This window comes from Neofelis nebulosa, chromosome 4, assembly GCF_028018385.1.
Source record: "Neofelis nebulosa isolate mNeoNeb1 chromosome 4, mNeoNeb1.pri, whole genome shotgun sequence".
NCBI lineage: Eukaryota > Metazoa > Chordata > Mammalia > Carnivora > Felidae > Neofelis > Neofelis nebulosa.
This window is the reverse complement of record NC_080785.1, coordinates 138,400,822-138,416,754: the sequence shown is the minus strand read 5'-3', so window position 1 is coordinate 138,416,754 and position 15,933 is coordinate 138,400,822. Positions and strand designations below refer to the sequence as shown.

General features: G+C 46.6%; 1 protein-coding gene across 4 annotated transcripts in view; it reads right to left on the bottom strand.

Annotated features, from left to right (window-relative positions):
- PRICKLE2 (prickle planar cell polarity protein 2) overlaps nt 1–15,933 on the bottom strand; it is a 322,338-nt gene that overhangs the window by 51,643 nt on the left and 254,762 nt on the right. For all 4 annotated transcript variants that reach the window (XM_058726282.1, XM_058726284.1, XM_058726286.1 and 1 more), the window contains 3 exons: nt 7,799–7,912; nt 4,413–4,550; nt 142–345 (listed from right to left, as the gene is read on the bottom strand). In XM_058726282.1, coding sequence (XP_058582265.1) covers nt 142–345; nt 4,413–4,550; nt 7,799–7,912 — 456 coding nt within the window. The remainder of the gene's footprint in view (nt 1–141; nt 346–4,412; nt 4,551–7,798; nt 7,913–15,933) is intronic.

The window sequence follows — 15,933 nt, the reverse complement described above, 5'->3', positions numbered from 1 at the left end:
TTCTTGCAAGGTTAATGGAAGAAGGTGGAGGGGGCTAGGGTTTTCTTCTGTGCGGGGCGGGGCGTTGGGGGTGGGATGTTGCCTAAGGCACAACTGAGGGGCGACAGGCAGGGCATGAGCCCCCATGCGGCGTGCTCTGACCTCATCGCAGGCTGCGCAGCGCGGCTTCAGGCACTCGGCGTGGTGCCTGCCACAGTAGATCTTCCCATCCTGGTAAAAGTAGATCAAATCCACCAGCAGCTCGTTGCAGACGGTGCATATGAAGCACGGCGGGTGCCAGCAAACCCCGTGGCCGGCGCGCGATGCAAACACGGCGATGTCCCCGCCGTTAATCTGGCCTCCGCACTGTGAGGCAATCAGACACGTCAGTACAAACACCAGCCCCGTCTCTCAGGGCTGCACACAACGGTAAGAGACCACCACCACCTAGAGCGGGTTACCAAGCACTGATTTTCAACCCGGTGACTGTGCTCCGTGTGTCACCTATGTGGCAGGGCGGTCTTTGCTCTCCCTCCCCTCCACTCCCTGCTCTCCTTCCCTGCAAGGAAGGCGAAGATGAAGTGACTGAGAAAATAAGGAGTCACGAGGTGGGAAAGGAGGACGAACTCTTTTAGCATAACGACCACACAGGAGCTCTACAAGCAGGAGGCCAAGTGACATGTGGTGAAGGTGTCCTTATCTTTGAGATGCTCCAAACTCTATGTGGAGGCACAGGGGAGTTTAACACCAGCAGGAACAGGCGGCAGGAGGTGGGGGGCTGAAGAGGGGGGCTGTAACATGGGAGAGGGGGTGGGTTCATAAAAGCACGCCCCCCTTTAACTATTTCTCCAAAGGCCTTTGAGGCAGGCTTTTAGCCTGTTTTCTCTAACTTCTTTTTGACTTAGTCTTGACTGACAAGGCACCACTTCTTTTTTTATTATTTAAAAAAATTTTTTTTAATGTTTTTATTTATTTTTGACATGGAGAGAGACAGAGCATGAGCAGGGGAGGGGCAGAGAAAGAGGGAGACACAGAATCTGAAGCGGGCTCCAGGCTCTGAGCTATCAGCATAGAGCCTGACGCGGGCCTCGAACTCAGAGACTATGAGATCATGACTTGAGCCGAAGTTGGACGCTGAACCAACTGAACCACCCAGGCGCCCCGACAAGGCACCACTTCTAAGGCCAGACTATGGAAAGAGCTTCTTGTCTCCCCTTCCCCTATCTTCTTACTCATGTTCCAAAGTTCCTTCCCTTTCCTTATGCGGAAAGGAAGGAGGCAACAACCCTGACAACCCACACGTGATGGCTGAGGTTGGGGCTTTGAAGCGGGAGTCAAGTGTGAGGAGGTAGGTCCAGGGAGAGGTTCTCTGCTGACGATGGCGATGGCCATGAGGTTCACACCTGAGGGTCTAGTTGGATGGCCCCACATGAGTGGCTGAACTCCAGTCACAATGTCTAAAGAATAGAAAAGCTGCTTCTAAACCTTTCCCACACCGTGGCCCTGGCCATCATATAGGTTGAAACGTTTCACAGAAAATGAAGTAAAGGTCTCGTGGAACAGTTTCTGGGAGCTCATTGGTGGAAGTGACTAGACCAAAGGAAGACGTTTTGTTACAAAAGGTACTGTCCGTGCTTTTCTAACATTAGTAGACCTGGGATAAGCATAGTGATAAAAGATAAATTGAAGCACATTAAAATTTTTAAGAGTGTATTTGAGCACATATGATTTAAATTGGGTGCCTTAATCAAACTTAAAGTGGCTAAGAGGGCTCCGCCTACCTGGGACTAGGAGGGAGGTTCTCCAGAGAAGACAGGGATGCAAAGCAAGGAAATTATTTGATTGCCTGTAGCTTAAGTGGTTGCTTTATTTGAGAAAGCCTAGTTACCTATTGATGATTGGTTGGTTTTAAAGGTCATCTTCTCAATACTAAGGCAATGTCTTTGGCTTAGGCTTTGGTTTGCTTAGGTAGGCTACAAAGGTATTAGAGACACCTCAGTGTAATGGCTTTGTTTAATTGCTTTAACAATACGGAATCTCACGGAATCATCACCTTAATTCCACCACGTAGGCATTTGTCATCTACAGTTTGCAGATGTCAAATGGAGGAAAAACAACATTGTCAGGGTCATCTGGCAGGAACATGAGTCAATCTTGTCCTTCTGCCTCCATGCCCTTGTCACTATCTTATACTACTTTTGACACCCTCCCTTGAAATGTCCAACCTTTCTTTCTCCTTAGAAGAGCCCAGCTGGGCTGGTTCCAGCAGGCTGATCTCAGAGCAGCAAAATTCTGGATCTGAGGACACTGAATCGCACATCTTATTATTTTTTTTTTAAGTTTTATTTATTTATTTTGAGAGAGAGAGAGAGAGAGAGAGTGAGGTGGGGACGGGCAGAGAGAAAGGGGGAGAGAGGATCTAAAGCAGACTCTGTGCTGACAGCAGAGAGAGCCCAAAGCAGGGCTTGAACTCACAAACCATGGGCACATGACCTAAGCCAAAGTTGGACTCTTAACTGACTCAGCCACTCAGGTGCCCCTGAATCTCACATCTTAACCAGTGACCACCCCCATATCAAGGGGGAAGACTCCATTGCCAAGTCTCTGGTCCTGTGGCTCCCCTATTAAGGAGCTCCTGTATTTCACCCACGTGAACCTTCTCACACCACCCCTCCGAAATCTCTAAAAAGGGCAGTCAAACGGCACCCACTCCCCTCAGGCAGTATCTTGCTTTCTCTTCACTGATCCAGCTCATGTATCTTCAGCACCTGAAAGGTTTCCTTAAGAGCTTGAGGAGGTAGAGGAGGCTTTTCAAAGAGCACCAGAGCCAAAGAGCAGTGCTGAAAGTGATGATCAGCACCAGAAGGCTCTATGGCCAAGAGGAGGGGCAGGGAGAACACAGGTGGGCTGCACGTCCACCTTTCTTTCTTTAAAACCCTCCACCACCATGCCCTGAGCACGCTACAGGAGATGAAGAGAACACACGAACCCAGACTCTTCAACTCAGTGAGGTCCCAGGGAGCATTCAGGGGGACTGCATGCACGTTGCTGAAGAACCCTCAAACCCAAGGAGATGACCATTCACCACCCCCTTTAAACGGTCCTGGGATGAACCCATGGTCCAAATTCCTTTTTCTAAAGGGCTCATTTTAAAATAGAAATCCATGGGGTGTCTGGGTAGCTCAGTCGGTTAAGCGTCCGACTTCAGCTCAGGTCATGATCTCACGGTTCATGAGTTCGAGCCCTGTGTCGGGCTCTGGGCTGACAGCTCAGAGCCTGGAGCCTGCTTCAGATTCTGTGTCTCCCTTTCTCTCTGCTCTCCCCTGCTCACACTCTCTCTCCCTCAAAAATAAAATAAACATTAAAAATAAATTAAAAACATAAAATAGAAATCCATCATGTCTTTCCTTTGCTTAAATCCTTCAAATGACTCCTCATCTCCTTCCAATGGCTTATACCACTGGCCCTCCATGAACTCACTTCACCTGCTACCTCTCTCCCTTTGCTCCCTCTGCCATGCCACAATGGCCAACTCTGCTGTTCCTTGAGCACAACAGAAATGCTCCTGCCAAGGGGCACCTGGGTGGCTCAGTTGTTTGAGCGTTTGGCGACTCTTGGTTCCGGCTCAGGTCATGATCTCGCAGTTTCGTGAGCTTAAGCCCTGTGCTGGGCTCTGTGCTGATGGCATGAAGCCTGCTTGGGATCCTCGGTCTCCCTCTTTCTCTCTGCCCCTCCCCCACTCGTGCTGTCTCTCTCTCTCAAAATACATAAACATTAAAAAAAAAAAAAAAAAAAAGAGGGGCGCCTGGGTAGCTCAGTCGGTTAAGCATCTGACTTCAGCTCAGGTCACGATCTCGCAGTCCGTGAGTTCGAGCCCCGCGTCGGGCTCTGGGCTGATGGCTCAAAGCCTGGAGCCTGCTTCCGATTCTGTGTCTCCCTCTCTCTCTGCCCCTCCCCTGTTCATGCTCTGTCTCTCTCTGTCTCAAAAATAAATAAACGTTAAAAAAAAAAAAATTAAAAAAAAAAATAAAGAAATGCCTCAAAGCCTGTGAGATGCCTGTTCCCTCCACCCACTGAGATCTGCAGGACCCCCTCCCGCAGTTCCTGGGAACCTCTGCTCAGAAACTGCCTTCTAAGAGGCGCCTTGAGCAGCCACTTTCCTGAAAATCGCAACCTCCTCAGACTCGCAGTGTTTGGAGGCTCCTTTCCCGCTGTGTTTTTTCTTCTTTATTTTATTGTTTGACTTCTTCCCCTAGAACCGAACCCCACACAAGGGCAAAATCAAGCTCTCAAGTCTTGTTTGCTGCTGTATCCCTGAGAGCTAGACCTGCGCATGATGCACAGTAGGCACTCAATAAAAGAACTGTTGAACAAACAAACACGTGCAAGGAGGTCAGAGCAATCCCTCCTCCCTCCCTGGAATCCAGGCTCACCTGCTCACAAATAGCTCCTGTCATCGTGACTGGGAAGGGTCTGACATTCCCTCGGCCCAAGTTTTCCCGTTTCCTCTGGTTGCTGAAGAGCTTTAGCTCCCTCTTCTCTTCCTCATCCAGGGAGTTGCAATATCGAACCTGAACAGACACAGAGAGCGGCAGAGTGGATGTCGCCCTTGCTCCATGGGATTTCTGAAGCCCATGCCCCGGAGTTTTTTTCGGTAAACACGCTCCCATTTCGTTGTACTGCTCTGGTCTGCACGGTCCCACCAGCAGGCTCGGGGCTGTTTAAAGGGAGTCTCTACCTAAGATGGCGGACAGCCAACACAGCTTACGAGAGGCGCCAAACTCCGGAGCCACGTCATAAGCAGGCTAAAGGTTCTGGAACTGTTCCTCATCCTTACCGCCCTGCTCTAAGCCACACTAAGGTTCACATCATGCGGGACAGCTCTGGTGCCGGTCAAAATCGGGGACGTTCTTTGGGGCGCCTGGGTGGCTCAGTCGGTTAAGCGTCCGACTTCAGCTCAGGTCATGATCTCGCGGTCCGTGAGTTCGAGCCCCGCATCAGGCTCTGGGCTGATGGCTCAGAGCCTGGAGCCTGCTTCCGATTCTGTGTCTCCCTCTCTCTCTGCCCCTCCCCCGTTCATGCTCTGTCTCTCTCTGTCTCAAAAATAAATAAACGTTAAAAAAAAAAATTTTTAAAAAATCGGGGACGTTTTCCTTCTTTAAAAATGAGGTGGCTCTTCAAATGGATGGCAGGGTCCAGATATGTTCACCTCCACATGCCCACGTGAGTGATCCTTGACACCAATGGACGGCTCCATGCTAGCAAGCCAGAGCAGCTCTCAACTTCTGTTCTCCCATCTTATTTTGCCAAAACGGACAACCAAAGCCTTGAGGCTAAGGAGTTGGACCAGAGGTATGGTTGCTGCTTCATGGAAGTCCCTGCATGTTTATCCGTGTACAGGAGGGAAAAAGGCTGCCCACTGGGCTATGGCTAACACATCAACTTGCATAAGATATTTTCCTTCTCATTAAATACAAAAACTCGGAGAAGTAAGCAAGGGACACTCGCAGACACTCAAATCCGGCACTCCCCAGGCTCTCCCCTTACGAACTCACACAATGGGAATTCTGCCATAGTCCTGAACTATTATTTACTTAATGCTGTTTTTAAAACGGACTCGCTTTTTAAAAACTTGAATACATTTAAAAAATTACAGTATATTATGACTATAAATCACAAGTCCCTATCACCTACCAAAATCAGATGGCAACCATAAAACTAAACAGTGTAAGAATGAAACCGTGTTGCTGGATTCTAGCCACTTCTGCTTGTGGGAGACCCTAAAGCAGAGATTCTTAACGTGTAACCACGTTACACGTGGTTACTTGGTTACTCACAAGTAAAGACTGGCACGAGTTGGAGAGGTGTGAGGAAACGGATAGTCCAGAATGAAATTCCCCAGTGCTTATTCAACCGCTCGATCACGAGGAGTGGCGCACACTTTAAGTAGGAGGGATTCTCTCCTTACTTGGTTCACTTTTCGTTCACTGCCGTGTCTGTGTGTCACCTAAAGTTGTGTGTCTGCCACACTTTGGGCAACATGGATCTAATCCCGCCTCCCTGTCTGACTCCTGAGAAATGTGAACATCAAGAAAGGTACGTGAGATGCTCAGATGGTATGTGATACAAGGGTTAGAGGGGAAACTTCTGAACCAGGACAGTCGCATCCCAATTGGAAAACCAGTGCCTCTGTATGTATCTCAACTGTTTCATCGGGGCATATGACAGAATGGTCAAACGTTGATTTGAGAACCACTCTTTGTCCTCCAAAGGGCCATGTCAAATGGGCGAAATCTGCCCACGGGGCTCATGAGTAAGGAAATCTCACCAACAGGAAGAAGGAATTTGAATGGTCTCTTTTCATGAAACCACAGTTAACTGTAAATGGAATAAATCATTAACAGCAGAGAACAGAGAACCTTGCTCTATCAAGTAAAAAAGAGTTAAAAAAAAAAAAAAAAAGTCCTCACGTGGATGTCCCTGAGGACACTGCCGTGACCCGAACAGCCCAGAATATATGGTGACACAGCTGACATTTTATGGATGTGCTTTTAAAGAAAGGCACACCCTCTCCTGCTTGTAAAAACCCGCATTTTCACTTCCAAATTAGTTAGCTGGGCATCGGGTTACAGTGCTCGCTCTCAGCTTTAAAAGAGGAAACACTGTTTGTATTTGTTTTATGAAGTCCAAATGAGCAGCAGGAAACTGGCTCTCTTTCTAGGGACGTGCTTCAATTTTTTAAGCTTTTGCTTCACTTACTCAAATTTATTTTTCAGGGGTCTGAATTATCCCATTTGATCTGAATATGGCAATATAAATAATAAAATAGTACCTACTCCTTTCCCTGGAGATCCGGCTTGTGGGTGGGAGCCGTCAGTAGAAAGCTGGGGTCCACCCAGCTCTCTTAAGGGGTTATTTCTCCTTTCAATTTAAATTTATGTTTTTGTTTCGCATGCAATCAGAGTTAGGTGGACAAGTCCATTCTAGAGGAGGACTGTTTTTTTTTTTTTTTCCCAATATATGAAATTTATTGTCAAATTGGTTTCCATACAACACCCAGTGCTCATCCCAGAGGAGGACTGTTTTTAAAAACCAGATACTTAAAAATTAATTTCTAGTTTATAAACCTAAACCCCTCAAGCAGGACAATCTTTTAAAGACACATTCACGTATTTCCCTTTATGGGCCATCTGACTTCGGAGATAAGAAATGCCTGCTTACAGTGCCTACTGTCTAGGTCCAGAAAAAAAAAAACAAAAACAACAGCCTGCAAGCCATTTTTCCACGTGTATAAACGGTGACCCGGCAAAATGGCCTTTAAACGACAAAAACACAGACGTTCGAGAGCTGCAGATCTGGACATGTGACTTCTAAGGCAGCATAATGTGGAAAACTTGCACACTCGTTTAACATGAAACGATGCTGAAAATTCCAGAGAATCACAGGGTTTTTGCAGGGCTTGAACTGGCCCAGGGAACTGCAGTCAGCTAAGGGACTCTGGCAACTAGCTCATTCTTCTTCAGTGAAAACCTGGACTTGAGCTTTTAACTTTTAAGGCTCCCTGGTTACCCCAAACTAGCTAGCAGCACCAGGCAGAGAGGCAAATCCAGTCCATAATGAGATCTGCCTTTCGAGAATTCTCTCCAGAAAGTGTCGGGCAGTTTCTCCTGGCCCTAATTAAGGAAGCTAAAGCCTAAAACGAATGCACTGGAGTTTTTCTTTGGAGAGCTCACGGATCACAGCATTCTGATTATGAAGAAGGTGACAGTTCACAGAAGCTTCCACGCACAGTCTTCCTAAGGCCCCGCTAGCCCCTTACCTCATTGTCATGTGGCGGCAGCTGGTGTAATAGCTGCTTGATCCGAAGTTTCTCTCCAGGACTGTTGACATAAGGAACCTTCTCTTCTGGGAGACAGCTATAGTACTGGTGAACCTGAGGGATGGAGAGCACAGGGATCACTTGACATGCCCATTACTCAAACCACCTGCCCGTTCCCACTCCCCGGGAGGGTCATTCCGGCAGCGGGACACCGTCTACTCCTCTACTCCCCCTTCTCTCCACCCTTCCGAGACTCAACGGCATATGCGTTTCTCACTGCAAGCAGACGGACTCATCCTTGAAGAGGCAGTGGGGCAAATCACCCCTCCTGGGGTTTTCCCTCTCTTGCAGGGGGGGAAACAAAGCCATCATGCTTTCTAGAAGAAGAGAATTCGGCAAATAGGCTGGTAGGGCTTTGTTGTCAGGCTCCCCCCACTGAGAGAGAGAGAGCAACTTTACCATTTTCCCTGTGAGTCTCCGGCATGCTCCGTGCCTCCCTAGCCAAAGGGATGTGTCAGTGCCTGCCTCACACTGGAGCCAGAGCCAGACTCTGGCACTGGGTGAGCTGCTGGGTCCCTCAGCCTCCACCTACATTAAAAGCCCTCTAGGTTTTGAGCTCTTTGTAAGGGCAGGTAGCAGCTCACATCTGTCGGAAAACAGAGTCACTAAATCTGGGATACTGAGTATGTAATTAAAAATTGTCATTAACATGAGTATTTTTGCACATCCTAGAATGCTCCTCTTTAAAACTGTTAGGACATATTCTTGCACTTTTTGAGGCTCATTCAACTCTAACAAAGACTTGAGAAAGCATCTAGATTTGCCTGGGGAAAACAAAACAGACATTCTACTATCCAGCTGTATGCAAAGCTAGGGTAAGAAAAAATCGGCCAAAACGGAAGGTATGTTATTATATAGGAGAAGCCAAAAAGAAAAAAAAAAACAAAACTCACAAGCTCAGATGACATCATGGAAAATTCTTTTCAACTATCTCTTAGCATCACGACCAGCTCTTGCAAAACAAGGTATTCATTCAACAAGACAGAGAAGACAGAAGACTTGTGGCTCTGAATTCATCATATTTGTTCCACTTCACAAACTTGGTCTAATTCCTTTGAGTTCAGGAAGCCCTGGACGTGAACATTTGTTTTGGGAATGCTGGGGCAAAGAGTTAAAAATCTCTGTCTACTTTGATCTCCAGAAACTAAACCACAACTGTTAAAGCGTGAGGGGTGGGGGTGGGTGGAAATGAGGCTTTGCAGGGACAAGGTCTTACCAAAATGCAAAAGCCACCCTTATTTTCATAAAAAAATGGATGTAACCATTCACCATCATGTGTGGCTACCACAGTCTTCAGCAAACCTCAAAGTCAACCATATAGACTGCTCACCACAGACTAGGTGGTTTCTCAAGACAGAGCCCTGCAACGCCTCCCTAGAGGGACTTGGCGGGAAGCCACGTCCTGGATGAGAAGGAAGGGCTCTGGGTTTTGAAAGCAGCCCACAGGTTATCAGCATTCTCTCGGAGAAGAAATGAAAGCCCAGATCACAAGTTAGTTTGGGATTAGAAGCTGGCCACAGGCCCATCAGAGACTGGCACGCCATTTTGCGCTCAGAGGAATCCGGGCACCATACACTACAGCAGGTAAGTGCAGGTAGAAAACAGCACTGTGTCTCGGGGAATGGGCCTTACCTCCCACGCCGAGAGACCGCTTGGAGCAAAGCCTTGCCTCAGTATCCCTCCGACATTTTCACAACTCCTACCCTAGTGACAGAACCTTAGGACAGATGCTAATAAGAAAGGAATCACTGCAGATGCTTGATAACAGTCCAATTTGAGCTTGATGGAGCCTCTCCTTTCTCAGATATGCCTCTTCACTGCCCAGAGCACAGGTATCCCTGAGAGCCCCTGTGACTGTGACACCTTGAGCCAAGCCTTTGCTGATACTGTCCAGGGCTGACCCCAGTTGGGACCTTCTCTGCCTCTTCTGCAGCTTGGCCAGGTAGACCAGAACCCCCACACATGGCTCTGTCACTTTTCATCTCCATGCTCCTGAGTGAGCTCCATAACCTCTAAGAATCCCCATCATAGGACCACGGCAATTAAATGAGGCGAAGGCTGGGTACCTGGCCCTCAAAACAATAAATAACATGAATGCACAGTGGTGAGTCTATTATCCAGCCCACGTGCTCCAAAGGGAACAATCCGGATTTTCCTGGCCTCTCTTTTCCATTTTGAGAGATACAGCAACACTGTCAGCTTGCAGAGCGAGACCACACCCCGAGGCCCCCACCCATCTTAGTCTAAGAAAGAAGGCTACAAGGGAGAAAGAGGATATTTAAGCTGGTCTGATTTCAGAGGGGAAAAAAAAGTGCAAATTACTGTAATGATGTGCTGTTGTCTCGAGAAACCCAGTGGTGTAGGAGGGCCTCATGAGGAATTGGAACCTGTACCTGGAAGGTGTCTGGTGAGGGATTCTCATCTCTCTATGCCCAGTGCCCTCTGATCTCTGCCCTAGTCTTCTTCCCTTCTGCCTGATGGCTTCTCAAAGTTTAAGGTTTCCCATAGCACCCGAATTTACACGACCTCACTTCAGATCCATCCTAGAATGACTCACTTTGCTCAATTTCGAAATCGCCAGAGAAGGACCCTGCTTACCCCATCTTGTGCCAGGTCTACACCTGCAGACTGGAATGGAGAAGTTCCACCCTGTTGTAAGACTGGAGATAAAGGAGTCCCAACACGACAGGGCTGGGCAGAAGCAGAGGCGGCCATGACTGGAGAACTCCAGAGACAGCTAAATAAATACCTTGACGTGCTGACGTCCATCCTAAAGACTTAGAATTCCAAAGTCAACAGAGGCAGTGACTACTCTTAAGAACATAGCTCCATCTTCCCTGGCTGGGCATCTTGTGTTGTCGTTTAGGTTTCAAGCCCACTGATCACCATTGCTGAAAATGTGTCCTTTCCACCAGCATTCAGTAACTCCATGAATACAGGATGCACGAACAATAGTTTCTCAGAAGGCAGTCAACCATTTGGTGGATGACTTAAAAACTTACCTAGTGAAATACACCATTATTAAAACCAAGACAGCTAATGAGTTCATTGGTAAATTAACAACCTTCCAAAGCAACCCCGTGTCACATGGTAGGCACTCTGGCTTGCTCTGAGGAAGGGGAATGAGTTGGTCCTTCAACCCCTTCCAGTGGTCCTGCCGCTGCTTGGCTGGTGTGTCCCCTCCTGGTGTTCAAGGGCTGGCCTTTCCAAGCTCTTCCTCGAGCAAAGGGACGGGAATGATGGAGAAACTCCTCTCTTCAATTCCCACTCTGTCTCTGGCTGAACACAGAACTGCTGCATTGGAGTTTCCCCTGGCATCCTCCAAAATAAAACTACCGTGTAGCCCAAAACAAACACTAAGCAAACCAACGGTAGGGGGAAAATATTTAGTATACTTTCTGGCAGTACAAAAATGAAATTTGGTACCACCCCTGAAAATACTGCAGACTGCTCATTTTCATCCAACCATGTTTCCCTAGTTAATTTTCACGAGTAAATAATCAAGTCCAATAGAATTTTGTCAAGGATGACCATTTCCAAGCTATTACCTGGTGTGGTGATAACATTTTCCTTCTGTGTATCTGGAGCATCACTCTCCAAAAGCAGGACCATGGAATGTGCTAGAAACTTTGTTCCATTTACTCATCGCTCAGGTAGGGGTGCCCTGTGCTACTGCCCTGGGTTGAGATGTATGAGGTACACTTCCCCCAAATAAAAGCATTTTGAACACAATCAGCTGGCCCGTGACAAAGAAATTGCTGAAGGCCTTTGTTTAAGGTGTCACTCCCAGCAGTGAGGTTTGGCAATAATTTCAGTGTCTGTCAAGATGGATTGTAAGAGCTTTAGTCAGTGTGCAAATAAAATCTACAAAGCAAGGCCTCACCCAGTTTGAAAGACTGGGTTTGTTAGAAGCAAACCCTTCTGCCCTCTGCCCTCTGCCTGGGCAGAGACGGAAGGCAGGGAGTCAAATGACTCCCCGTTGGAAAGAAAAGTGTGCTAATTAAAGAAAGACAAAGCGTGCAAAGTGCTTAATTTAGAGCAGTGGTTCTCAAATTTTAGCTGGCATCAGAACCACCTGGAAGGCTTATTAAAACACACATTTCTAATTCAGCAGGACTGGGGTGGGGCCCGATGGTTTGCATTTGTAAATAACCCCTCCTTATGGGATGCCCCTGCTGGTGGGCCAGGGAGAACATTTTGAGAGTTTTAGAGTCATGCAACTGTTTTCCCTCAACGGCCAACCCCATGAGGCTGCCAGGTAAATGTTAATATTCCTCTGCTCTCCAGGACATCCAGGAGGCTCAGAAGACGGGAAGGAACTTGTTCAGTATCACCTAATTTTGCAGGCATCTCTTGCTATACCCACATACATATATGTTTAAGAAGGTGGATACTACCAGCTCTGTCAAGGATGAGAAATTCTAAGGGCAAAGCGCTCCTATTTTGGGGCAGGTCATTTTCCATATCAAAAGCATCCATGTTTTGTTTTTTTTTTTTTAAGAATGGGAACCCAACAAAGAAGTGAGATATTCTTGGTTGATCTCAGATTCAACTGTCCTTTACCATCTCAATGAAGGAAAGGATCAGTGAATATATTTATGTATTTAGTGGCTCTGATGGGCAAAGTGTTGTTGTATACAATATCTCATGGACCCTCCCCACACCCTGGAGGTTGGTACACTGTATTCACTAGACCAAGCATCACACAGCTAAAAAGTGGAAAAGTCATTTTTGGACTTGGCTTCCTCATCCTTTCCCTTTGTTTTTTGTGGATTCTTGGCCTTCTTTATCAAGGAAAAAAGACAGTGGCAGATGGATGGAAAGGAACAGAAGAAACCCAGATATAGTAGATTCCCAGTATGTATGACTGACCACATATATGATGAACACATTTTCCTTTCGTGTTCTTCATAAGATAACCAAAATATGGTCCAAAATGAACAGGCAGTAGTTAAAAAATGATGTACCCCAAATTAAACTGTCTTTCCACAACCCCATGGAATGATGGTATAAGGGAGTATGGCAGAGATGGCTGTCTACCCATGTCCATTTTCCTTTTCTTCCTTAATAAGAATGCCAAAATTTTACTTAAAGCATCAACATGCCCAACTTAGAATAATATTTCTGCAACTCCCTAGTAACTATGAATGGGCATGCAAAATTCTGGCCAATGACACATAGCATGTGACTCCTAGGAGAGTTCTTTCAAAGGAGGCCAAGCAGTTGGCAAAAGCCTTTTTGGCCTATTCCCCCTTCTTATGGTTTCCTGTCTGGAATGTAACAACAATGGCTACAGCTCCAGCAGCCATTTTGTACCATGAAGTTCTTTATTATACCACGGAACACCATAACAGCTCTGGATTGCCTATCTCTGAACTTACTTTATCAATGAGAGAAATAAATGACTTCTTTACTTGCAGTCTCAGTTACTAGGAACGGACGGCAATTTCTAAATGATACAGCACTGGTTCTCTGAGTTAGCGTACTGCAGAATCACGGGAAGCCCTCATTCAACATTATCCCCATTTTTATTCTTCTGGGTCTGAAAAAAAAAACCCAGAATTCTTAATAAACACCTGACACCACATCAGGAGATACGCCAGCTTAAGAGGAAGGCAGATGTGACTCCACAAGGTGAAGGCAAAACCTCCTGACGTGTAATCTCTGATGTGGGCTGACATACTTGAAAGGCTTTATAAAAGCCCATCTTAACCCAGAGACTAACTGGAAGATTGGACCTTATTTCATATTTTCCCTTTCCTGCAGTTTGAGAAGCTTGGAACCTCAGTTAATCTACCTCAATTCAGGGAGGCAATATCTAGAAAATGCCTGAGGTCTCAGAAGGCAGGTGCCACGGAGAAGGGAAAGATGTTGCTTGAATCTGCGGCACGTGGAGATTTTTATGAAAAGTGCACACGAGTTCTGAAATGGAGACCTGGAGAACAACTGGGGAGCATTACAGCTCTAAGCGAGTGGTGATGGGCTGCTTTTAAGGGCCATTTGTTCACTGTGCCCCCACTTGCCAGAATTTCATTACCCAAGCAAGAGGAGAAAAGTAGTGTTAAGTGGCATCTAAGAGGTAAAATTGTACCAAGTTTGGCTCCTCTCCTTTTCTCTTAGAGACCCACATTATAATTTTAATTGGTTTACTCAGGAAGTAATGTAGGAAATAACAGTCTAATATCTAATGCCTACACAGTACCTCCATCATGCTTCAAGTCCCATAGGATTAGGATCAAAAATCAGGAATTAAAGCTCATTTGAGGCATTTTCAAAGAAGAGTATTTCAAAGACTGCCCCCCTTTTTTTCTTCTCCCAATGAGACGAAACATAAAATCATGTCTGATGTAGGTTCAAACATACCCAGAATCCAGTCGCTTTTCCCCACCCCTATAGGACCGTCCAGCCACAACTACGTGCTCACTTGAATTGCTTCCATGGCTCCTTCTGGACTCTGGCTTTCACCTTTGCTCCTCTGCAGGTGATTTTCTATTCAGCAGCAAGAATAACCCTATCTGAGTATTAACCAGGTCATGTCTGTGTTCTTCTCAAAACGTTTCATGACTCCCCATTCCTCTCTGATTCAAAGCCAGAGTCTTCACTATAAAGATTATGATCATGCCTCCTTAACACTGGCTGATCATATTGCTTACTATATTCCTGGGGTCCAGTTCCACTCCCAATGGCCTCCTTGATATTCCTCTCACCTCAGGGCCTTTGCACTAGCCCTTCCCTTTGCCAGGAGCATTCTTCCCCCTAGATATTTACGTGACGCCCATCTGCACTTCCTCCAGTCTTTGCTCAAAGGTCACCTCATCAGAGAGGTCTTCCCGATCAGAGAGGACTACCCTAATAAATTAGCACCCCCACCTCTTAGTCTTGAGACTAGTGCTTCTCGACTGGGGCTAATGTTGACCCCCAGGGGTTATTTAGCAATGTCTGGAGACATTTATGGCTGTCCCAACTGGAGTGTGTGTGCGTGTGCAAATGTGGCAGGCTAGTGGCACACGGCTGGAGGGCGGGGATGCTGCTAAAACTCCTACAGTACAAAAGAGGGCCTCCACGGCGAAGAATAATCTGGATTGAAATGTCAGTAGTGCTGAAAGCGGTAAACCGTTAACTTGCTTTTCTTCAGAGAACTTACCATTTGCTGATGCATACTTTACTAGTTCATTTTCTCTCTCTTCCCTCTAGAACGTGAATACCCGGGATGTGGTTCACGATATACCCCCAGAGGAGGATCCTGTACCTAGCGGGTACTCAGCACCTGTTTGCTGAGGGAATGCACGCTGTACATCCTCCTGCCTTTCCGGGTTATCGAAGGACTGGGAGAGACATGGAGCAAGAGAACACACAGGTGAGGTTTCCAGAGGGGCCCGAGTAAAACTCTTAGAGCTTCCCTTTCACGCCATCAAAGCACTTCCTTAGTCCCTGATGATTCCTGGGGTGGGGGGACGGGGAAGAGGCTAAAAGGAAGAAGGGAATAACTGCCAAGGGACTGTTTCTTTAAGAGGAAGGGGCCAAACCAACACCCATTTGCACGTGAAGTCAGAGATTTTCTTTCAAGCTGAATCGACTTTGTTCAAATTAAAGAAAATAATCACATTACGTCCTCCAGCAGCTCCTATAATCCCAACTCACATGACTTGTTCTGCTTCTAGGCCTGCTAGCTCCACACACTCGCTCTCTTCCCAAACCTTTAAGCTCTTAAAATCTTTTACTTACAGTATTAAACTTCACTGTTTAGTTAGAAAATACTTTTCATTTAGTTTGGAGCATTACCTGACAGTTACTTTATCCTGTCTTAAAGAAGAGGCCCCAGAAATGAAAGAACCTGGGGTTTAAACACTTCCCCTTTAAACGGCAACTGCATCAAGACCCCCCTACCCCAGTTTTACCAAAACATTCTTTGAAGAATGTCTACACATTTGCATACAGGCCCTGCTAAAAATTCCCCAACAGTTGCTTACTTATTTTTTTGGTAACAGTTTCAATATTGCCTTTAGACAAAATATACCCATACATATGTAAGGAAAAAGCAGGATGGTAGTTTCCTATAGTGGTTGTTTGGGTCC